This window comes from Mastigoproctus giganteus, chromosome 13 (genome assembly GCF_048544385.1).
Source record: "Mastigoproctus giganteus isolate SK-2022 chromosome 13, ASM4854438v1, whole genome shotgun sequence".
Classification (NCBI taxonomy): Eukaryota; Metazoa; Arthropoda; class Arachnida; order Uropygi; family Thelyphonidae; genus Mastigoproctus; species Mastigoproctus giganteus.
Window position 1 is genome coordinate 5,511,189 of NC_143587.1, and position 24,792 is coordinate 5,535,980.

General features: G+C 37.8%; 1 protein-coding gene across 2 annotated transcripts in view; it reads right to left on the reverse strand.

Moving 5' to 3' along the window:
• The window catches only part of LOC150075736 (protein lifeguard 2-like), a 165,622-nt gene that overhangs the window by 130,891 nt on the left and 9,939 nt on the right, over positions 1-24,792 (reverse strand). For both annotated transcript variants that reach the window (XM_090387424.1, XM_090387425.1), the window contains exon 2: positions 20,381-20,496. In XM_090387424.1, coding sequence (XP_090243550.1) covers positions 20,381-20,477 — 97 coding nt within the window. In that variant the 5' untranslated portion in view covers positions 20,478-20,496. The remainder of the gene's footprint in view (positions 1-20,380; positions 20,497-24,792) is intronic.

Consider the following 24,792-nt stretch of genomic DNA (forward strand, 5'->3'; position numbering starts at 1 on the left):
CCAATTACAAAAAAAGTTGGCAAACCACAAGATGAAAGCTTACTTATAAGACTTTTATGCCAAACACAATCAAAGCCTTTGAAATGTCACGAGCAACTGCTTCAGTTTCAACAAACATTTCCATTGAATTTGTCCATAGATGAATAAACATAAGCCAGAATATCATCTTCATTTTCGTCCCAATGCACTTCCATTACTTTAGAAAGAATAGAAGTGCACTGGGACGAAAATTGGATGGGAAAGATTTGTCATTCTTTTTAGGAGCTGGCTGGATATGAACAAATTTCTAAGCAGAAGGAAAAACACCTTTGAAATAAGAAAGTGAAAAAAGGCAACACAGAACAGGCGTATGTTTGGCAGCACAGGTTTTGAGAACAAGTGGTGAAATACCATCAGGACCTGGAGCTTTCTTATCATTAAGATTCATCAAAATCCTTCTGACATCCTTACAATATTTATACCGAAGGATGAGAAAACTGAACCAGGATTCAAAGTAGACAAGGACAGATTGATTCTTCTCTTTTGCTGATAACACTTGTGCAGATTGCTTCATCAAGCCAATGCTTGTGTATAGATCACTTCATCCTTGTGCTCTATAGGGCAAAAAATAAGGATCATTTCCCTTGTTTTTTGGAGGTCTAACCACAAATCATGAGTTACAGCAGTTTTACTTACAGACTGGTTCAACAACTGTTTTGTCCCAGAGTTTAAGCAATATTTTTCGAAAAAACAAAATTTAAGGTGCTACTCCTCGTTGAGAATGAATGGTCATCTAAGGAGACTATCCCGTTCACTCATTCCAGTATTCCTCCAAACGAAAAACTTATTCAACAAACGGACCAAGGTGTGATTGCTACAATGAAGAATTATTATATTCGTTGTACTTTTACACGCATTTGGATGCCATGTACAGGGGGACCCAATACTAAAGGTGGCACAGTGTTGGAAAAAATTCAACATCCAGGATTGCATAAACATTATAAAACATTTGATTGAAGAGATGAAGCCATCTATGTTGAACACATGTTGAAGAAAAATTTGGAAGGAGGCTGTGAAGAACTTACAGGATGGTCATTCCTTCAATTGCTGCTGAAATGCAGTGCATAGGAGGGATAACTAGATATTTTTAAGGTGAGGGATCACCGATGCGCAACCTAATGATGTCGAGGAGCTATTTCAGTCCCAGGTCGAGGAGTTAACAGAACAGTACCTCAAAAAAATTACTATTCGATTTTTTAGAAGAAAAAGGTGGTTGTAGAAAAATGGATTCTTATTGTGAATAACCTTACAAAGGGAATGCAGATAGCATTTCACCTTGCTGACTATTTTATGGAAATTAATCCTGTTACTGAGCAGAGGTTAAACTTTAAGCGAGGGATGGAAGAATTACTGAGGTCCTGTAAGGAGGTGTAAAGCAGTTGAAAAGTAAAATGACACAATCATCTATTCTATGTTTTTAATGGAGCTGGAAAGACCCTATCATTGATGCTAAAGCTAATCAAGATGATTTCATAGAAAATTAAGATGCAAAGTAGACAGATGGGCTATTTTTTTGTGTAAGTAAATCTTGTTCCACCATCTTATTAAATTATATCTCTAATTGTATTGTCAATCCTATAATCATTTTTAATCATTTTGTCAAAGTAAAAAGAAAAATTAAGTTTGATTTCTTTTTTTTTTATACATGTATTTAATGCAGTTTTTATTATTTCCTCCAACCCCTTATTTTATATGGAACCGTGGTCTTTTCAGCTGCGGTTTTTCCAATTAATTTTACAGATATAGACTGGAACTTGTAGGTTGGTCATTCACACACTAGCAAGACTTTTGTGAATTTATTGGATGATTGTTTTCTACAGCAGCACATTCAAGAGGCAACCAGAGAGGGTAATACTCTATCTGATTCAGCAGTGATTTTTCATACATTAAGAATTTACAGAAAAAGGAACCACTAGGTGACACTGATCACAGTGTACTGATGTAGGATATACTTAAAAGATTTAACTACCATCAGGGGCAAAAGCAGTGGTGAGCTGTAAATATTTTAACGATAGGCTTGCAGTATTGTCGACTTTTTGATGTGAAACATCCTTGGGGATTCCTGCTGTGGATGATGTCACGGAAGTGACTTCATCCGCCAGAGGTGCTTCCCAAGTTCACACTACTAGTCTATGCCGAGCACTCACTAGTAGTGTGATTAGAGCGGGTGATGCATTTTTTGTAACCGGTATGATATCTTGAGTCAGCCTGGTCATCATACCCACCCCCCCTTACGATGATACCTGGATGCGATAGTATCTTCAGCTCTAACTTTTTAGACTAGTATGACATCACAATCATACTTCCTGAAGTAAATATGATTGCAACAATGCAAGTATTTGTCATATGACGGCAACAATACAAATATTTGTCAACAATTTATTTTTTCATCTCGCATTTTCATAACATTCCATTGTTAGATGCCCCGAACAGCTGCATATGCCATTTCAACTACAAGGTCAGTACTTCAATCGACGCTCTTTTCTAGAGACATTTAGATACATTGCAATCGCAAGTATACATTTCTTACTTTAGTTATCATAAATGCATTGTATCTTGTCATCCAGAAATTATGAAAATTTGCAAATGTTCGATAAAATATTTACAATACAAAATCTCTTTTATTTCGCATTCAATATACAAATCAAAATACCTAGAAGAAATGCGAAGTTTCATCACACGCTGCCACTTTTTCATTAGTCTCTCTCTCTCTCTCTCTCTCTCTCTCTGTTTTTTTTTTTTTTTTTTTTTTTAACAACTAGGGAAATATAATGAATACATTTTTTTTTCAAGATAAAATTTTAATATTGCGAATAAAAAATAACATGAAATATTTCCCATATCACAAACAAAAAACTATCACAAAACATTCTACAATATAAAAACAAATATTACATAAAAAACAAACTCTTCGAGAAAAGGTACACAAAAATTATTGTATAATTTTTGCAAAAATATTGTATAATAAAAAAAAAAATTATTATAGAAATATTCAAGAAAAATTTATTCTAAAAACTGCCACAGAATTTTTTTTATTAATATTTGTTGTCGATCTTCTGCTTTTCTCAACAGCTGAATGATGATTACAGAGGAATGATTTGACATAACGATCTGAATCAAATCAAAGCAATGGTTTTCCATTATTAAACATGTTGCAGATTATGGTCATCATAATCTGCAATGTGTTTAATTGTCAATATTATTCATTCATTCACACAATATTATTCATTATGCTGAAAGCTCGCTCAGCTTCAGCACTGCTAATCACAAAGGTTTCAAAGATATTTCTGGCTTTCTTAATTGAAGAGGAGATTTCACTCAATTTTAAAGATAAACTGTCTTCAACAAACAAAATCTCTAAAATTTTTATTTCATATTTTATCAGAAAACTTGAATTTCTTATTCACTTTTCAACGTCTTGCCACAGAGACAAAAGGTCTTTCTTATTCCACGATTCCAGGTAGCATATGTTTCAAATTTCTTCCAATTCCTCATCATCAATAGTATCATTATTTTCTTTATTTAATTTAAAATTATTCTGTTGCATATTAGCATTAGTAGAGGCATATGATGCAAGAAAGCAAATGCAGCATCAGGCAAAAAAAAAACAAAAAAACTCCCATTTCACTCCTCCATTCATTCCAAGTACCTGTCCAGCTCAGCCTTAAATTTATTTAGCCTATCAACTGCCACAACAAAGGATGGAAGTCTGTTCCACCAACCAACTACCGCTGGCTAAAGGCAAACTTCCACACATCTATCCTACATCTGTCTTTCCCCAATTTGAATTTGCCTTCTCATGTGATTATTCTGAGCAAGAGGAAAAATCCCATCAGAATTGAGCATGTTCAAACCATTCAAGGCTTTATACACCTCAATCAGATCACCTCGCAGGTGCCTAGTCTCCAGACACTAATTTTGCAAAATTTAAGCCTTTCTTCATAAGAGCAACCCTTTGTTCCATTCACTAATCTTGTTGCTCTTTTCTGTACTCGTTTCAACAGCTCTACATCCTTCTTAAAATCGGGCCTCCAGACCTGCATACAGTACTCAAGGTGTGGCCTGACCATTGCCTTATACAAGGGGAATAATCACCTCCCTATCCCTGCTAGAAAAATTGCTGTATATCATTGACAAGCCACTATGAGTTACTCTTGCAGACCGTCTGGACTGCTCAGCAAACTTCATATCTGCCTGCAAAATTACCCCCAGGTCCTTTTCGTTCTCTACCACTATCAGTGTAGTACCACAGAGTTGATACGTCACTCTGGGGTTACTGCTTCCCATGTGTAGTACTTTACATTTGTCGATGTTAAACTTTATTTGCCACCTCTCAGCCCATCTGCTCAACTTTTCTAGATCCTGCTGCAGCAGCGTACTGTGTCCTTAACAACCCTGCAACCTTCGTATCATCTGCAAACTTGGACATTAAGCTTGATAGACCCTCATCATTATCATTTATAAATACAGAAAACATGATATCTCGAGTCAGCCTGGTTATCATGCCCCCCCCTTTACGATGATACCTGGATGCGATTATATGGCGATGATACCTGGATGCGGAAATACATCAATAACTTGTCCTTAATAATGTGCTACGATGTAAATTTTTAAATGTGTTCTTACTTTCAATTTCTTCAAATTCTTTCAACTTCAACATGCTCTCAATTTTAGCTTCATAAATTTCCTTCAGAATTTTTCAAATTAGCAATAGCTTTGATAGTTAGAATAATTAATCTGCTTTTACTATTGTGATGCTGCAACTTTGTAAAGCTTCTGCAGGATGTCGATCATAAGTGTTAAATCGTTAAGAAATTCCAGATTGAAAAGTCGGTAAAATGTTTGCAAAAAGCGGGATAATTTCTCCAACCCTCAATTGCCATCTGCAAGCTACAACTGCCCATTGTGGAACAAACATGCGACCGATCTTTATAGTTTCCACAATAAAGATTTAGTAATAATCCGTAATTCGTGCTGGTTTTTTGGAGATTGGTGATATAATGCATACAGTTTTTTTTTTTATTATTATTATTATTATTATTGTCGGTATGTCATTGTATTTTGGAACATTTTCTTCACAGTGAAAGCCTCGACGCGGTTTCCAAGTCTGCCAACGTCTTCGGAAAGGTTACTTATTAACTTAGTTGCCTCATTCCCTCCCCTACACTTTTCACCCTTAATTTACGCTTTCTAATTACCTAAATTGCCTAAAGACCAGAGGAGAACAATGAGTACAAAGTTGTCTCTAGTAATCATTCATTCTACGGAAATTATTTTAAATGTTTCCGTAAAAACCAAGAGGATTTCAAAAAAATTTGCTATGAAGCAGTTCGTTAAACAGAGGTCCGATTGTAATTAACTCAAAAATGAAGCAATTTTAAAATACATAACTGGTCGATTATGCCATTAAAATGCTGGGGATGGGGCCCCGCTTGCCCCACTGTAGTTCCGGCTCTGAATACTCAATAATTAAATTCAGGATTTCATTTGTAAAATAAATAATCGTTTCAACAATGAGCTCATGCGAACCCACTATAGCTCACCACTAGGTAAAGGGAAGGATTTTTGTTTTCATAAACATGACCAGTTTTCTCAGAGATTTTTTAAATTCTATACAGTGGGGCCAACTGATCATGTTACCAACAGCAAATTCTAAATGGTAAGCATTAAGGAATTAATCTTGGAAGCTACTAGGCTTTTCACAAGAAATACTGTTCAAGAATTAGGCCTAAATGGATGTCAGATGAACTAATGAGACACACGGCCGAGAAGAAAATGCATGGAATGCATATAAAATATCAGGCGACACAGAATCCTATGCTTACTTCCTTTGCTCCCTCTTTTAATATAACTGGATAGATCACAACCACCCCAGGTGCTTTTCTTCAAACTCCAACAGGAAACTAAATGATTTTATAATAACTGAGAGTAAAGTGGAGGAGAAAATTGTTGAAGTTAAACGTAAGAAAAGCACCTGTGGTGGATGGGATCTATCCAGTTATATTAAAGGCAGCAGCAAAGGACGTAAGCAAACCCTCAGTCATAATTATGAGAACATCGATGGACTAAGGGGAGGTCCCCACAGTCTGGAGATGTGCAGATGTATCTCCAATTCACAAAGAGGTATCAAAAAAGGGCGACACGAGTATTTACAGACCTGTTAAGTTTAACTTCTGTTACAGGGAAAATAAATGGAGTCACTGGTTAAAGAAGCACTGCAGGATCATCTAAACAAGACTACCATAATAATTCAGACACAGCATGGGTTTGTTAAGGAGAAGTCTTGTCTGCCCAATTTGATTGGATACTATGATGTGGTCAAAAAGGAACTGAATGGAGGGAATAACTTTGATATCCTAAATTTGGATCTTAGAAATGCTACTGTCCAAATTGGAGCAGTATGGCATTAAGGGCAAGTTGCTACAATGGACAAAAGGATGGCTGACTGGGAGAAGACAGAGAGAGAGAGTGTGTAATCAATGGACGCTGCTCTACGTGGACTAATATTCTGAGTGGAGTCCCCTAGGGTTTGTTTTGGGCCCATTGTTGTTTTGTATATTTATCAATGATATTGATGAAGGTATATCAGGATTAATGTTGAAGTTTGCAGATGATACAAAGGTTGGCAGGGTTGTTAATGACAGTATGCTATTGCAACAGGATCTAGAAAAGTTAGGCAGATGAGATGAGAAGTGGCAACTGAAGTTTAACATAAATTCTAAGTCTTGCATATGGGTATGAAAGACTTTGAATTTATGGGTAGGTAGCAGTAGAAATTTACCAACTGTGTGGTGTTACACTCAGGGTAGTGGAGAATGAAAGAGACCTGTAGGTAACTGTGCAGTCAGAAATGAAGTTTTCTGAGCAGTGCAGACAGGCGCAAGAATAGCTCATGGGTCTTGTCAATGATATACAGGAATTTTGCTAGCAGGGATAAGGTGATTATCCCTTTGTATAAGGCAATGGTCAGGCCACATCTTGAGTACTGCATACAGGTATGGAAGCCTCATTTTAGGAAGGATGTAGAGTTGCTAAAACAAGTACAGAAAAGGTCAACAAAACTGGTGAGGGGAACAAAGGGGGATACTCATATGAAAAAAGGCATACGTTCCGCAAATTGTAGCGTCTGGAGACTATCACCTGCAAGGTGATCTGATGGAGGTGTATGAGGCACTGAATGAATTGAGCAGGCTCAACGCTAATGAGATTCTTTCTTTTGCTTAGATTACAAACCTGAGGAGGGGGGGGGCATAAACTGAAATTGAGAACAGTTGTCAAATAGATGTACAGAAATTTGCCTTTAGCCAGAGGATAGTTGATACCTTAAATAAATTCAAGGAAGAAGTAGACAAACGTTTGGAGCGAATGGATGGGTGAAATGGGAAAGTTTTTTTTTTGCTAATTACCATATATATAATTAATGCTAATTACCACATTGTTTATGTATGGTAATGCTAATTACCATATATAAACAATATATAAATGACATTACATTAAAGAAAAATGGAGTATTTCTAACCTAATTTTGCCTCCTATTAGCTAAACTGATGAGCATATTAAACCATAAGCACATTCATGGTGTACTTGTGACCACAACACACAACAGGTACACAAAATGAATATACAGTAGAACCCCATTAATCTGGACTTGATGGGACCATGCTCGGTCCAGATTAGTGAGTCAGAATTAACTGGAACTATCTTTAACGTACTAGTTTTTATATTAAATTAATACAACAATATTTTAAAGTAAAAATTATAAAAATTAAAAGAATATGATAAGTAAACAAAATACTGTACAAAGCAATAAAGTTTAATGTAGAACATTATATTACACAAAATTAAACACAAAAATATTACAACACAAAAATATTACAACACAAAACAAAACTATATTCAAGAAGTTTACTTGAAATAGTCCTGAAACGTTTTTTTTGTTTTAATTTTGAAACTCGCTTTAGGGCCGCACGATTTCACAACCCCTTCAAGGTCATTTTGATTTTGATATTTATTAGTTAAAGCAATCCCAGCCAACCAATGGCAACCCTGCTGTCAGTTACACACATAATTTAGCAGTACAGTACTCTTATATACTCCCTCTCCTGTTTGCTCAAATACAGGGAGAAAAGAAACCTGCCATGACCAAAAAAGATGATACGAACAAACTGGAAATAATCAAATTACATAAAAAATAAATATACATATAATTAAATTTAGGACAAAGTCCAAACTTCATTGGAAAGAGTTACATCTGTTCACAGTCTGTTGGAAAGCCAGCAGCTGCTGAGAATAGAAATGCCAGCACAAGGAGCTGCCCAGAACAGAAATGCCAGTGCAAGGAGCTGGAGTTTCAGTGGATATACAGACTCAAGCCTCCACGATTTTACAGAACTTTAGGTAATTCGGCACTACACCATACTGCATGGTGTAGTGCCGATAGTCTATAGTAAACTTTTAACTATAGACTATCGAATCCTATTTTTCTTCCCCCATGAACTATTAGAGCAATTCGAGGGGGATTGAGGTACTATTACTATACTTAAACCTTACTTCTGTTCTCCTTATTTTAGCGATAGCTTCTTTTGTACCTATTTATATGAAAATTATAGATTGATATTGGTTCTCTTTTTCTCTTCATTCTAAATAATTGCTTCTTCAAGTTTTCTATATATGTGTTTTAGCTATCGGACAGGCTAAATGTCATCCTGCCTGTTAACAACAAAATTACTTCCTAACTATTTATCTACTTAACCACTAAACTTTTAATATTACATATTTGACCATGTTATACAGGCAGATGACAACAGAAACTGATAGCTCTGTTAATTATGAGTGGGATATATTGAGAGGGTTAGCCCTCGATAAAGTCCCTTTCAATGTATCCTATTACCTATAATTAACATTTGGTATTATATTATTATTACTTTGTTTTACTAATGATTATTCTTTACTAGGTTTGGCCACAGGGGCCGGTATCGGCTATTATAGAGTTACTTGGTGTTGTGATCTACGGGTATATTTTGGGCAGCTTGTTAAAATACATATGTTCTTATATTTATATAGAAACGGTTTTATATTTTCGGCTACCACCACCATCATATCTAACGTAATATACTATTAAATAACAAGTACCTATTTTACTTAAGCTATAATAAAAAAATATATTACGACGGATGTAATGTACTATCTAAAATAGATGGCATTAATCTGTTCTGGATTATATTGCATAAGATATTTATAAATTGTTCCTATTATATATATCACATGGGGAATTATATAAATTTAGTAATAGAACCAATGGGAAAAAGAAAGAAATAGAAAGATAATAAAGAGAAGAGCATAATTAGTAACAGTAATGATATTTGCCATATAGCGCAAGATATCCAGGCATATTTGCTGCAATGGCCAAAAAAAAAAAAAAAAAAACAAGTAGATAAGAAAATACAAATTGCTCACATAGGTAACTATCCAGTTGACCACTGGATTTATTCAAATTAAAATAGTGAAAATTCCACCTTCACTCAATTTATTAATCCTCTCAGAGCCTTATAAAATCAATCAGGTCACCTCTGAGGTGCCTGGTTGCCAAATTCTGTAGCCCACATAATCAAAGTCTTTCCTCGTACAGTCACCTTTTTGCTGATCTCATCATGCGGGTTGCCTTCTTTGGGCCCTTTCAAGAAGCGGAACGTCGTTTTTTCAGATGAGGTCCCCATACTTGAACACAGTATTCGAAATGTGGTTTTACAATTGCCTTATACAGTGGAATTATGACCTCCCTATCTCTACAGGATAATAGTCAAAAAATCATCAATAGGATACCATGGACTTTCCTGGCTGCCTGTTTATACTGCTCAGACAACTTCATGTGTCCGAATTATAAATCCCACGTCACTTTCTTCTTCTACTGTTTTTAATTCAATCCCATAAGCACATTCATGGTGTACTTGGGGAGAAAAAGAAGACTGGGTACATCTTCTATACAGTAGTAGTAGTAGAGGAATATGATGCAAGAAAGCAAGCATCAGCCAAAAAAAAAAAACTACTTCACACATACATTCTCTCTAAACATTTGTCCAGTTTCTCCTTGAATTTATTAATATATCACCTTCCACACTGACAGATGGACGTTTGTTCCAGCAATCAACTGCCCACTGGCTAAAGGCAAATTTCTGCACATATATTCTACAACTGTCTTTCCTCAATTTGAATTTAAGTCCCCTCAGGTTTGTAATCTGAGCAAGAGGAAGAATCCCATCAGAACAGCCTGCTCAACCCATTCAAGGCCTTATATACCTCAATCAGATCACCTCGCAAGTGCCTACTCTCCTAGGCACTTGCAAGGTGATACAGAACTTGAGCCTTTCTTGGTAAGACCACCCCTTTGTTCCCATCACCAATCTTGTTGCCCTTCTCTGTACTCACTCAAGCAACTCTACATCCTTCTTAAAATGAGGCCTCCAGAACTGTACGCAGTACTCAAGGAATGGTCTGACCATTGCCTTATATAAAGGGATAATCCTCTCCTTTTCCCCACTAGCAAAATTCCTGTATATCATTGACAATATCCTATGAGGCTTCTGTGCCCTGCTGAGAAAATTTCATATCTGACTTCCCAATTAGCATTAGCATTAGCATTTTAGCATTAGTAGAGGCATTTGATGCAAGAAAGCAAGCTTATGCAGCATCAGCCAAAAAAAAAAAAAAAAAAAAAACCCACTTCCACTTCACCCCTCTGTTCGTTCAAAATACCTGTCCAGCTGAGCCTTAAACTTATTTAGGCTATCAACCTCCACCACAAGGGATGGCAGTCTGTTCCACCAACCAACCACCCGCTGGCTAAAGGCAAATTTCCTCACGTCTATCCTACATCTGTCTTTCCTCAATTTGAATTTATGCCCTCTCAGGTGATTTTTCTGAGCTAGAGGAAGAATCCCATCAGCATTGAGCATGCTTAAACCATTCAAGGCTTTATACACCTCTATCAGATCACCTCGCTGGTGCCTAGTCTCCAGACACTGTAATTTGCAAAACTTAAGCCTTTCTTCGTAAGAGCACCCCTTTGTTCCATTCACTAATCTTGTTGCTCTTCTCTGTACTCGTTCCAGCAGCTCTACATCCTTCTTGAAATGAGGCCTCCAGACCAGTATACAGTACTCTAGGTGTGGCCTGACCATTGCCTTATACAATGGAATAATCACCTCCTTATCCCTGCTGGAAAAATTCCTGTATATCATTGACAATACTCCATGAGCTACTCTTGCAGCCCGTCTGCACTGCTCAGAGAACTTCATATCTGCCTGCACAATCACCCCCAAGTCCCTTTCATTCTCTACCACTGTCAGTGTAGTACCACAGAGTTGATACGTTGCTCTGGGGTTGCTTTTTTCCATGTGTAGTACTTTACATTTGTCAATGTTAAACTTCATTTGCCACCTCTCAGCCCATCTGCTCAACCTTTCCAGATCCTGTTGCAGCAGCATAGTGTCAGTAGTGTCCTTGACAACCCTGCCAACCTTTGTATCATCTGCAAACTTGGACATTAAGCTTGATATACCATCATCAATATCATTTATAAATACAGAAAACAATAATGGACCCAACACTGAGCCCTGAGGGACTCCACTAATAACATTAGTCCACGATGAGCAGTGTCCATTGATTACCACTCTGTCTTCTCCCCCTCAACCACCCCTTTATCCATAGCAGCAATTTGCCTCCAATGTCACACTGCTCCAATTTGTGTAGCAGTCTTCCATGTGCAACAGTATCAAAAGCCTTTCTAAGATCCAAGTATATAATATCAAAGTTATTCCCTGCATCCAGTTCTTTTGTGACTGCATCATAGTATCCAATCAAGTTGGTCAGGCAAGACTTCCCCTTAACAAAACCATGCTGTGTCTGAGCTATAACTGAAGTCTTGTCTAAATGATCCTGCAGTGCTTCTTTAACCAGTGCCTCCATTAATTTTCCTGGAACAGAAGTTAAGCTCACAGGTCTATAATTACTTGTGTCAGCCTTTGATCCTCCTTTGTGAATTGGGGTCACATTTGCACATCTCCAGTCTGTGGGTACCTCCCCTGAGTCCAAGGAAGCTCTCATAATTATGGCTAAGGGTTTGCTTATTTCCGTTGCTGCCTCCTTTAATATAACTGGATAGATCCCATCCACCCCGGGTGCCTTTCTTGTGTTTATCTTCAACAGTTTCTCCTCCACTTTACTCCCAGTTATTTCAAGATTCTGTAGCTTACTGCTAGAGTTGAATACACCTCTGCCATTCCCCTTGCTGAATAACTCCTCATGTGTGAATGTCGATGCAAAATATTCATTTAGTTTGTTAGCTACCTGAGCAGGATCATCAACAGTTGACCCATCAATATCAAGTGGACCAATCTGATTCATCCCCTTCCTTCTAGAGTTTACATAAGTAAAGAACTCTTTGCTGTTTTTCTTTGCATCCCTTGCCAAGGATTTCTCGTAATCTGCCTTCGCCTGCCTAACCTCCTTTGTAACTTGGTTGCATATCAACTTGTATCTATCATAGGCTTCTGTGTCATGTGTTAATTTGTAAGTATCCCATGCATTTTTCTTCTCTGCCATATGCCTCATTAGTTCATCAGACATCCATTTTGGCCTAAACCTTGAACAATATTTCTTAGTTGGTATGTAAAGCCTAGTAGCTTCCAAGATAAGTTCTTTGAATGCTTCCCATTTTGAATTTGCTGTTGGTAACATCATCAGTTGGTCCCACTGTATAGAATTTAAATACTGTCTCAGTCCATCGTAGTCGCCTTTACGGAAGCAATAACCCTTCCCTTTACCCCTAATGGTAGTTACCTCTTTCAGTAAATCCCACTTCAGCACACTGTGATCACTGCCACCTAGTGGTTCATTTATCTACAGATTATTAATGCATGAAGAATCACTGCTGATAATCAAATCAAGAGTATTACCCCCTCTAGTTGCCTCCCGAACATGCTGATGTAGAAAACAATCATCCAATAAATCCACAAAAGCCCTGCTAGTGTGTGAGTAACCAGCCCCCAAATTCCAGTCAATATCTGGGAAATTAAAATCTCCCATTATAAGACTCTCTGATTTACTGGCCCACTCTATTTCCCTGTACAGTTCCTTATTATACTCATCAGAGTCATTAGGCCTATAGCACACTCCTACTCTCAATTTTGATCTCCCAATGCTCATGTCACACCAAACTGACTCAACAATGCACTGTCCAGCGATGTCGACTGGCTTCACTTCCTTGGTTTTTATGTGTTTCTTAACTAATAGCATAACCCCTCCCCCCTTCCTATGCTGTCTATCCTTTCTGTAGACGTTGTACTCCCCAAATTGCATTTCTGCATCCCTTATATCTGTGTGACACCACGTCTCTGATATCCCAATAATATCTGCCTTTGATGTTTTGAGCAATACCTCAAATTCATCAAATTTATTTACTAAACTCCTAGCATTGGTGTACACGCAAGTATACCTGCACCTGTTTCTATTCTTAGCTACCCTAACACAACCCATGTGTTTACTTGTACCGCAATGGCTCCCAGCAGTCTCTGAAATACCATGCATCTTGTTTTTCAGGCTTCTGCACATTCTAATAGAAGCAGTGCAAGAATCTCTTTCACCTCTGCCAGTGGCTACTGTCAATCTATTGGTCTTTGTCTCCCCCCAAGCTAGCAGTTTTCCGACCCACCAGCACTGCCTCGATAGCATCAGCAAATATTTTTGCACCCTTTCTATTTAAGTGTATCCCATCCCTGTAGAAGCAATCTCTCCTGTTAACAAGCACAGTCCAGGCTGAAAAAAATTCTACCCCTTGAGCCTTGCACAATCTTTCCAGGGCCAAATTGATCGACAAGGCTCTCATCATATACTCCCTCCTATCGTGTCTGGGCAGAATTGCAGACACTTTCAAATTCAACCCTAATTCTCGGCTTTTGTTCAACAGTGACCTGTACTTGTTAAGTAATTCTGCCGGTCTCCTACTCTTAATATCGTTAGTGCCAACGTGTACAACTATATCACCTTTTGTGCCCTTAAAAGATGATATTCGCTCTACAACGTCATCAACCTTTGCCCCTGGCAGACATACCCTGGTCCTGTTCCACCTATCTTTTTTACAAAGCATGTTCCCCGTTTCCCTGACAATAGAGTCACCAACAACTACTAGTTCCTTCGGGACCAGCGCATTCTGCCTTGGGGGTTGTCTCTGTGTCACGCGATGCCCAAGTGCAAGCTCTGGCGTTGATGTGGGCAGCTGAGAGCTTGATGGGCCCCTCAATTTAGTTTCTTCGAGGGCATCCACCCTGTCCTTCAAGCTCTCATATAGGCCCACAAGAACACCGAGTTGTTGCCTGATATCGATACACTCCTTGCATCGCGCACACACAAAGACATCCCCCTTGGCAGTATCATGTCCCGTACCCGATTGCTCTGCAAACATCAAGCATACAGTGCATCCATTAGCTTGAGCCTTTTGCTTTGCTGCTCTGGTCTGAGTCATGATTCTATTAATTTATTAATTAATTATGTTATGTTATTAATTATGTTAAATATAATTAATTATATTACGTTTGTAATCTAAGTTGTTATATGTATTTATTTAGACGTACAATTTAACTCCTAACGAAGTTCAATTACTCCCAGGTTGTTTTCATTCTCTACCACCCTAAGTGTAGTAACCACACAGTTGGTACATTTCTCTGGGGTTACTTCTACCCATATGCCGTACTTTGCATTTGTCGATGTTAAACTTCAGTTGCCACTTCTCAGCCCATTTTCCCAACTTTTCTAGATCCTGTTGCAGTAGCACACTGTATTTAACAACCCTGCCATCATTAAGCCTGATATACCTTCATCAATATCATTGATAAATATACAAAACAACAGTGGGCCCAACACCGAACCTTGGCAGATCCACTAATAACATTAGTCCATGAACAGCAGCATCCATTGATTACAGCTCTATATCTTCTCCCACTCAACCATCCTTTTAGTGATTGTAACAATTTGCCCTAATACCATACTGCTCCAATTTGTATAGTTTTTTTTTTTTTTTTTTATGAAAACCCCAAACACGAAAGGTATCAAAACCTATAGTACTTAGTACCGTGCATGGGTTGAAGGAGAAGTATGGGGAAGGGGGATGCCGGAAACTTTGCTCTAGAGACTAAACATGGGTTTCACCACTTCAAGCCTCCAATAAGCAAAGTGGTGGTATTTCACCGGTTGATGAAAGTCATCTACCACCTGCAACAGTATCAAAAGCGTTCCTGAAATCCAAGTATATGATATCAAAATTATTTTTTGCATCCAGTTCCTTTGTAACCACATCATAGTATCCAATCAAAATTATCAACTTCCCCTTAACAAATCCATGCCGTGTCTGAATTATTACTGCAGTCTTGTGTAGATGATCCTGTAATACTTCTTTAACCAGTGACTCCATTATTTTCCCCAGAACAGAAGTTAAACTAACTGGTCTGTAATTGCTCATGTCACCCTTAGATTGCCCTTTGTGAATTGGGGATACATTTGCACATCTCCAGTCCATGGGAACTACCCTTGAGTCCAAGGATGCTCTCGTAATTATGACTAAAGGTTTGCTTACTTCCTTTGTAACCTCCTTTAATGTAACCCACCCCAGGTTTCTTTCTTATGTTTAACTTCAATAATTTCTCCTTTACTCTGCTCTAAGTTATTACAAAATCATTAAGCACCCTGTTATAGTTAGATAAACTTCTTGAATTCTCCTGACTTAACTTCTCATGTGTGAATATTGATGCAAAATACTTATTCAGATTGTCAGCTATCTGAGCAGGACCTTCAACAGTTGAACCATCAATAGGTCCCATGAGTACCAGGATCTACGAGAGGAATTGACTGATTGAGTACCTTAAGTGCAAGCACTGATTTCTGGATGTGAAGCCCTTCTACTGAAGACAAGAACAGACTTTTGGGCTTTCCAAAATTTTGGAAAGGTTTTCGAGAGAAGTCAAGTCCTGCTACAAATGGAACAAGAACAATGCTGATGAAATGACTTACGTAAAAAATATGGTCAGGTGGATGGGCTAAATAATCCACTGGAATGGATAATTTTGCAGTCAGGGTAAGCATAGAACATGTGGTATCATTCCAATTAATGGTGGGTAGCTTATCCTGTGAAAACACACAAATGTAGCTATCACTCACAACAAAACAGCATTCTTGTGTGAGAGAGAGTGTGAAATAAGATGAACCCTGCACTGCATATTTTTATAGCACATTCCAGTTTTTCATAATTGAAACAGATACATGTAGATTGTTTCTTTCAGCTGAAGCAAGCAAAATGGAAGAAGTGATTTAATCACAAGTGACATTCATGTAAGACCCACATCTTCAGCAGGAAATGACTATGCGGTATCCTTGTGCAGGTGAAAACTAACATCCTCTTCAATAGGAGGTGACTTTCTTTCTAAAATCACAGTATTTGAGGACAGGTGCTTCATTGAGTGGTCTTTCATGTCTAGGTACTCAACAAGGATAGGTGCTTCAGGGTGTGCATTTCATCACTGATTGGTCTTTTAAATTGGTGAAATTCATTTATTAAAAAGACTTTTCCATACTGGACATCACATTGAGATTGTATGCACTGACTCCAATTTCTCGCTAGCTACTTTGTGGCAGGGATTCCAAATTCATATTACATGAACTGCAGGGCTTCAATGCCTTATATTGGAGTGGGTATACATGAAGTGCAGAACTTCAATATCTTGTAATGGAGCGGAAATTAGTGCTGTAAAGTCTTCAATTATCTGTACAGTATTGTGAATAGTGGCATGGGAAGCCAGGAAAGCTAGCTGGGACTGCCTAGTACAATAAATAAATAAAAGCATCAAGTGCATAATTTATTTTGGAGTTGTTACCCAAATCTATACCTTGCATTTAGTCACATTAAAACACAGCTGCCACTTTTCTGACCATTTTTAAAGTCTGTTCAAGTCATCCTAAAGAAGAAGTGCATGCTTGGCACTGATTATTAATAACTTTACCAAGCCTGTACTGTTCTAGTTATAGTGGCAAGCTTATACAGCATCAGCCAAAAAAACACACACTTCTCCTATCAATACCCTCCAAGAATTTGTCTAGTTCTTCCTTCAATTTATTCAAACATTCCACAACAAAAGATAGAAGCCTGTTCCAACAACAATCACCCACTGGCTGAAATCAAACTTCTGCCCATATATCTTACAACCATCTTTCAACTTAAATTTATGCCCCCTCATATGTGTGTAGTCTCACCAAGAGGATGAATGCCAGTCACATTCAGTTTAATCAATCCATTCATGGCTTTAAACATCTCAATCAGATAGCATTGCAGGTTTCAAGTCTCCATAAGCTGCAATTTGCAGAACCAAAGCCTTTCTAGGTAAGAGCACCGTTTTATCCCCTTCACTAATATGGCTGTCCTTCTCTGCACTCATTCCAGTAAATCTTCTTCCTAAAGTGGGGCATCCAGACCTGTATACAATACTCAAGATGCAGCCTAACCATGGCTTAGTATAAAGGGATAATCACCTCCTTATCTCTGCTAGCAAAAGTTTCTGTACTTCAATGACAAAACTCCAAGTGCTGTTCTGGCATCACATCTACACTGCTCAGAATTTCATATCTGAATTCACAATTACCCCACAGGTCTTTTTCATTTTCCACAACCCTGATTGTAGTGCCACACAGTTGATAAGTTACTCTGAGATTACTGTTACCTATATGCAGTACCTTGCATTCGTCAATGTTAAACATCAGCTGCTATTTCTCAGCCCAATGACCCAATTTTCCTAGATCTTGTTGCAGTAGCTCACCCTGATTACTGTCATTAACCACTTTACCATTCTTTGTATCAGACTCAAACATTAAGACATTAAGTCTGATATACCTTCATCAATATCATTAATAAATATTGAAAACAACAATGGACCCAGCACTGAACCCTGGGGTACTCCATTGATAATATTAGTCCATGAAGAGCAATGTCCATTAATAACCACTCTTGTCTTCTTCCACTTAACCATCCCTTTATCCACAGCAGTAACTAGCTCTTAATGCCACATTGTTCCACTTTGCATAGCAGTCTTATGTGCAACAGTTTCAAATACCTGAAATCCAAGTATATGATATCAAAATTAGAGTTTTGCATCCATTCCTTGATCATTGCATCACAAGTAACCCATCAGATTGGTTAGACAAAAACCACCCCTTAACAAATCCATGCTGGACAGGAATGCAGTATAATTGCATTCCTGTCCAGATAGTTCTACATTACTTCTTTAACCTTTCTTCTCTGCCACTTGTCTCAATAGTTGTGCATCATGGACTTAGTTGCCTTTGCACCATAAAAACCTAAATCAAATGAAAATCAAATCAAATCAAATCAAAAGAAAATCTTTGGCAAGGGATGCAAAGAAAAACAGCAAAGAGTTCTTTACTTATGTAAACTCTAGAAGGAAGGGGATAAATCAGATTGGTCCACTTGATATTGATGGTTCAACTGTTGATGATCCTGCTCAAGTATCTACCAAAGTAAATAAATATTTTGCATCTACATTCACACGTGAGGAGTTACTGAAGGAGGGGAATGCCAAAGTTTATCAACCTCTAACAGGGAGCTAAGTGATTTTATAATAACTGAGAGCAAAGTGAAGAAGGAAGTGTTGAAGTTAAACAAAAAAAGCACCTGGGGTGGTAGTAGTAGTGGCATGTGATGCAAGAAAGCAAGTGTATGAGCTTATGCAGCATCAGCCAAAAAAAAAAAAAAAAAAAAATTTATAAAACAATTCCCTCTAAATGTTCCTCCTTAAATTTATTTAACCTATCAACTTCCACAACGACAGATGAAAGTTTGTTCCAGCAATTAACCACCCACTGGCTAAAGCCAAATTTCCGCACATCTACTCTAACATCTGTCTTTCCTCAATTTGAATTTACATCCCCTTAGGTTTGTAGTCTGGACAAGAGGAAGAATCCCATCAGAATTCAGCGTGCTCAACCCATTCAAGGCCTTATACACCTCAATCAGATCACCTCGCAAGTGCCTAGACTCCAGCCACTGCAATTTGCAGAACAGAAGCCTCTCTTGGTAAGAGAATTCACCTCACCAATCTTTGCCCCTTTCTGTACACGCTCAAGCAAATCTACATGCATTTTCCTTCCTAAAATGAGTCCTCCAGACCTGTACACAGTACTCAAGGCGTGACCTGACCATTACCTTATACAGAGGGACAATCATCTCCTTTTCCCTGCTAGCAAAATTCCTGTATATTATTGACAAAACTCCATGACCTGCCCTGGCATCCTGTCTGCATTGCTCAGAAAACTTCATATCCGACTGCACAATTACTCCCAGGTCTTTTTCATTTTCTACCACCTTAAGTGTAGCACCACACAGTTGGTACATTTCTCTGGGGTTACTTCTACCCATATACAGTACTTTGCATTTGTCAATGTTAAACTTCAGTTGCCACTTCTCAGCCTATATGCCATTACTGTCATTAACAACCCTGCCAACCTTTGTATCATCTGCAAACTTCAACACTAAGCCTGATATACCTTCATCAATATCATTGATAAATATACAAAACAACAGTGGACCCAACACTGAACCCTGTGGGACTCCACTAATAACATTAGTCCACGAGAGGACCATCCATTGATTACCACCCTCTGTCTTCTTACACTCAACCATCCTTTTATCCATTGTAGCAACTTAGTGATGCAAGAAAGCAAGTGTATGAGCTTATGCAGCATCCAATTTCTACAGTATTCTTCCATGCGCAACAGTGTCAAAAGCTTTCCTGAAATCCAAGTATATGATATCAAAATTATTTTTTGCATCCAGTTCCTTTATAACCACATCATAATATCCTATCAAATTTGTCACACAATACTTTCCCTTAACAAACCCATGCTGTGTCTGAATTATTTCTGCAGTCTTGTCTGGATAATCCTGCAATGCATCTTTGAATAAGAGACACTATATCTCCAAGCCCACCTTCTTGAAGGTGGATAGTGTCTCTTATTCAAAATATGTTCCACCAGTCTGACAGCTATTTTAATGGTACCACCATCTCAGATGATAGGATAATCAGCAACAAGAATGATATAATGAAATATCAATGTTAATAGATTTAAAATGCTTAAATAAGGGCTCAAGAAGCTTTGAGACTACAAAACATTTAATAACATTACCAAAAAATGGACTAATATCGTTGTGTTATACAGGACAAAAGCAAATTGAGGTATGTATAAGAAACTTTGTAATGGTACTGATGTCTACAATAATTTCATGTACCTGGTGGATGATTTGAATGCATATCAAATGGGACAGTTGATTCCTCGGGTTGTAGTACTGAAGAGGACTCAAAATGTTTTTCTTTTTTTTCTCTCATATTAAGCTTTGGAGCAATTCTGAAATTAAATGTAAAAGATATAAATACAAGATTTTCAATTATAACAGAAAAAATTGAAAATAATAATCACACAATACTGATACAATTTAAAATTCAACAAAACAAACAAACACAATGTAGCACAGTGATTCCCAATCAGGAGCCTTGAAAGGAAGGCACGATTATCAAATATTATGATAAATTTAAAAAATAAAAACAAGAACAAAGTAAAAATAGGAACTAAGCTTGCGAAGTGAGAGGGTTTATGTTTCTACTCAACTCACTAAAGAATCTTTAGTTACTAAGGTTTCCCAAATTTGTGCAAGGTTACAACTGGCAAAATGAAGCAAAGAAACAAAATGTACATGCAGTGAAACCTTCTATTAAGCAATCTGTCTGCTGCAAACAACAGTAGTATAAAGATATACTACTGTTGTTTGCATGTATACTTGCGTGTACACCAATGCTAGGAGTTTAGTAAATCAATTTGATGAATTTGAGGTATTGCTCAAAACATCAAAGGCAGATATTGTTGGGATTTCAGAGATGGTGTCACACATATATAAGGGATGCAGAACTGGAATTTGGGGAGTACAATGTCTACAGAAAGGATAGACAGGATAGGAAGGGAGGAGGGGTTATGCTATTAGTTAAGAAATACATAAAATCCAAGAAAGTGAAGCCAGTCGACATCGCTGGACAGTGCAGTGTCGAGTCAGTTTGGTGTGACATAGGCATTGGGAGATCAAAATTTAGAGTAGGAGTGTGCTATAGGCCTGATGACTCTGACGAGTATAATAAGAAACTGTAAAGGGAAATAGAGTGGGCCAGTAAATCAGAGTCTTATAATGGGGGATTTTAATTTCCCAGATATTGACTGGAATTTGAGGGCTGGTCACTCACACAATAGTAAGGCTTTTGTGGATTTATTGGATGATTGTTTTCTACATCAGCATGTTATTAATTTCATTATCACTTGATTTCATTATCAGTAGTGATTTTTCATGCATTAAGAATCTGCAGATAAATGAACCACTAGGTGACAGTGATCACAGTGTGCTGAAGTGGGATTTACTCAAAGAGGTAACTACCATTAGGGGTAAAGGGAAGGGTTACTGTTTTCGTAAAGGTGACTACGATGGACTGAGACAGTATTTAAATTCTATACAGTGGGACCAACTGATGATGTTACCAACAGCAAATTAAAACTGGGAAGCATTCAAAGAACTTATCTTGGAAGCTACTAGGCTTTACATACCAACTAAGAAATATTGTTCAAGGTTTAGGCCTAAATGGATGTCAGATGAACTAATGAGACATATGGCAGAGAAGAAAAATGCATGGGATACATACAAATTAACACGTGACACAGAAGTCTATGATAGATACAAGTTGATCTGTAACCAAGTTACAAAGGAGGTTAGGCAGGCGAAGGCAGATTACGAGAAATCTTTGGCAAGGGATGCAAAGAAAAACAGCAAAGAGTTCTTTACTCATGTAAACTCTAGAAGGAAGGGGATGAATCAGATTGGTCCACTTGATATCGATGGGTCAACTGTTGATGATCCTGCTCAGGTAGCTATCAAACTAAATGAATATTTTGCATTGACATTCACACATGAGGAGTTATTCAGCGAGGGGAATGCCAGAGGTGTATTCAACTCTGGCAGTAAGCTAGAGAATCTTGTAATAACTGAGAGTAAAGTGGAGGAGAAATTGTTGAAAATAAACACAAGAAAGGCACCTGGGGTGGATGGGATCTATCCAATTATATTAAAGGGGGCGGCAAAGGAAGTAAGAAAACCTTTAGCCATAATTATGAGAGCTTCCTTGGACTCATGGGAGGTACCCATGGACTGGAGATGTGCAAATGTGACCCCAATTCGCAAAGGAGGATCAAAGGCTGACACAAGTAATTATAGACCTGTTAGTTTAACTTCTGTTCCTGGAAAATTAATGGAGACACTGCTTAAAGAAGCACTGCAGGATCATCTAGACAAGACTTCAGTTATAGCTCGGACACAGCATGGTTTTGTTAAGGGGAAGTCTTGCCTGACCAATTTGATTGGATATTATGATGCAATCACAAAAGAACTGGATGCAGGGAATAACTTTGATATTATATACTTGGATCTTAGAAAGGCTTTTGATACTGTTGCACATGGAAGACTGCTGCACAAATTGGAGCAGTGTGGCATTGGAGGCAAATTGTTGCTATGGATAAAGGGGTGGTTGAGGGGGAGAAGACAGAGAGTGGTAATCAATGGACCCTGCACATTGTGGACTAATGTTATTAGTGGGGTCCCCAGGGTTCAGTATTGGGTCCATTATTGTTTTTTGTATTTATAAATGATATTGATAAAGGCAGACTGTTTCTAGAAGTATAGGATACGTTTAAATAGAAAGTGTGCAAGAATATTCAGATGGCATCGAGGAAATGTTAGTGAGTACCGAAAACTGATAGCTTGGAGAGATACAAAGACTAATAGATTAACTATAACAACAGGCAGAGGCAAAAGTGACTCTGGAATTCAATGCATCTATCAGAACACGCAGTGGCATGAAAAACGTTTGGGATTTTAAGCTCTGCTGTGGGTTCACGGAACAAGTAAATATATGGGCAATGTTAAGATAACTAAGAGCAAGAACAAGTGCATGTGGACTTGCATGTACACTAATGCTGGGAGCCTAGTAAATAAATTTCATGAATTTTAAGTACTGCTTCTCATAAAGCAGTACTTAAGACATTATGGGAACATCAGAGACACAGTAGAACAACTTATAGGATGTAGAATTTGAATATAGGGAGTACACAATGTGTACAGAAAGGACATTATTTTTTTTTTTTTTTTTCATTTTTATTAAAAAGCAGCAGAAACTGGTAACTCCACTATACATAGTACTTACATAATATATACATATATGTATGTATATATACACATACATACATATAAGTATATAACATTTAAGTATAGTACTTTGTATAGTATTTATGTATAGTACTTAGATATTACGCAATGGATAAAGGGATGGGTAACTGGGAGACGGCAAAGTGGTAATTTTTTTTTTTGATGAAGCTTAATGTCCAAGTTTGCAGACGATACGAAGGTTGGCAGAGTTGTCAAGGACACTACTCACACTATGCTGCTGCAACAGGATCTGGAAAGGTTGAGCAGATGGGCTGAGAGGTGGCAAATGAAGTTTAACATTGAGAAATGTAAAGTACTACATATGGGAAAGAGCAACATATCAACTGTGTGGTACTACAGTGACAGTGGTAGAGAATGAAAGGGACCTGGGGGTGGTTGTGCAGGCAGATATGAAGTTCTCTGAGCAGTGCAGATGGGCTGCAAGAGTAGCTCATGGTGTATTGTCAATGATATATAGGAATTTTTCTAGCAGGAATAAGGAGTAGATTATTCCCTTGTATAAGGCAATGGTCAGGCCACACCTAGAGTACTGTATACAGGCCTGGAGGCCTCATTTCAAGAAGGATGTAGAGCTGCTGGAACGAGTACAAAGAAGGGCAACAAGATTAGTGAATGGAACAAAGGGGGTGCTCTTACGAAGAAAGGCTTAAGTTTTGAAAATTACAGTGTCTGGAGACTAGGCACCAGCGAGGTGATCTGATAGAGGTGTATAAAGCCTTGAATGGTTTGAGCATGCTCAATGCTGATGGGATTCTTCCTCTTTCTCAGAATAATCACCTGAGAGTGCATAAATTCAAATTGAGGAAAGACAGATGTAGGATAGACGTTCGGAAATTTGTCTTTAGCCAGCGGGTGGTTGGTTGGTGGAACAGACTTCCATCCCTTGTTGTGGAAGTTGATAGCCTAAATAAATTTAAGGCTCAGCTGAACAGGTATTTCAAACGAACAGAGGGGTGAAGTGGAAGTGGTTATTTTTTATTTATTTATATATATATTTTTTTTGGCTGATGCTGCATAAGCTTGCTTTCTTGCATCAAATGCCTCTACTAATGCTAATATGACATAAAAAGCATAGTACTGCTATTTAATATTAAAGAGCAAACTTTCGAAATTTAATTCTTTTAGAAATTTTACACTTCCAAATGAGGCACTGTTTACATAGAAACAAATTTATAGCAGTGCTATAAACAGGGAACAAGGAGCAGTTCAAAACCTAGGATATAACATCAATAACAGAAATGTCATGTGGTTATGTCATGCACAGACATTTCCACCGATGATGGTGATGATGAAGTAAATGACCAGTATGATAATTTTCACCATAATGTGTCATTACAGTCTGAGAAGAACTGCTGCAGGTTTGGTTTCTGTAGGCTTTGCAACAA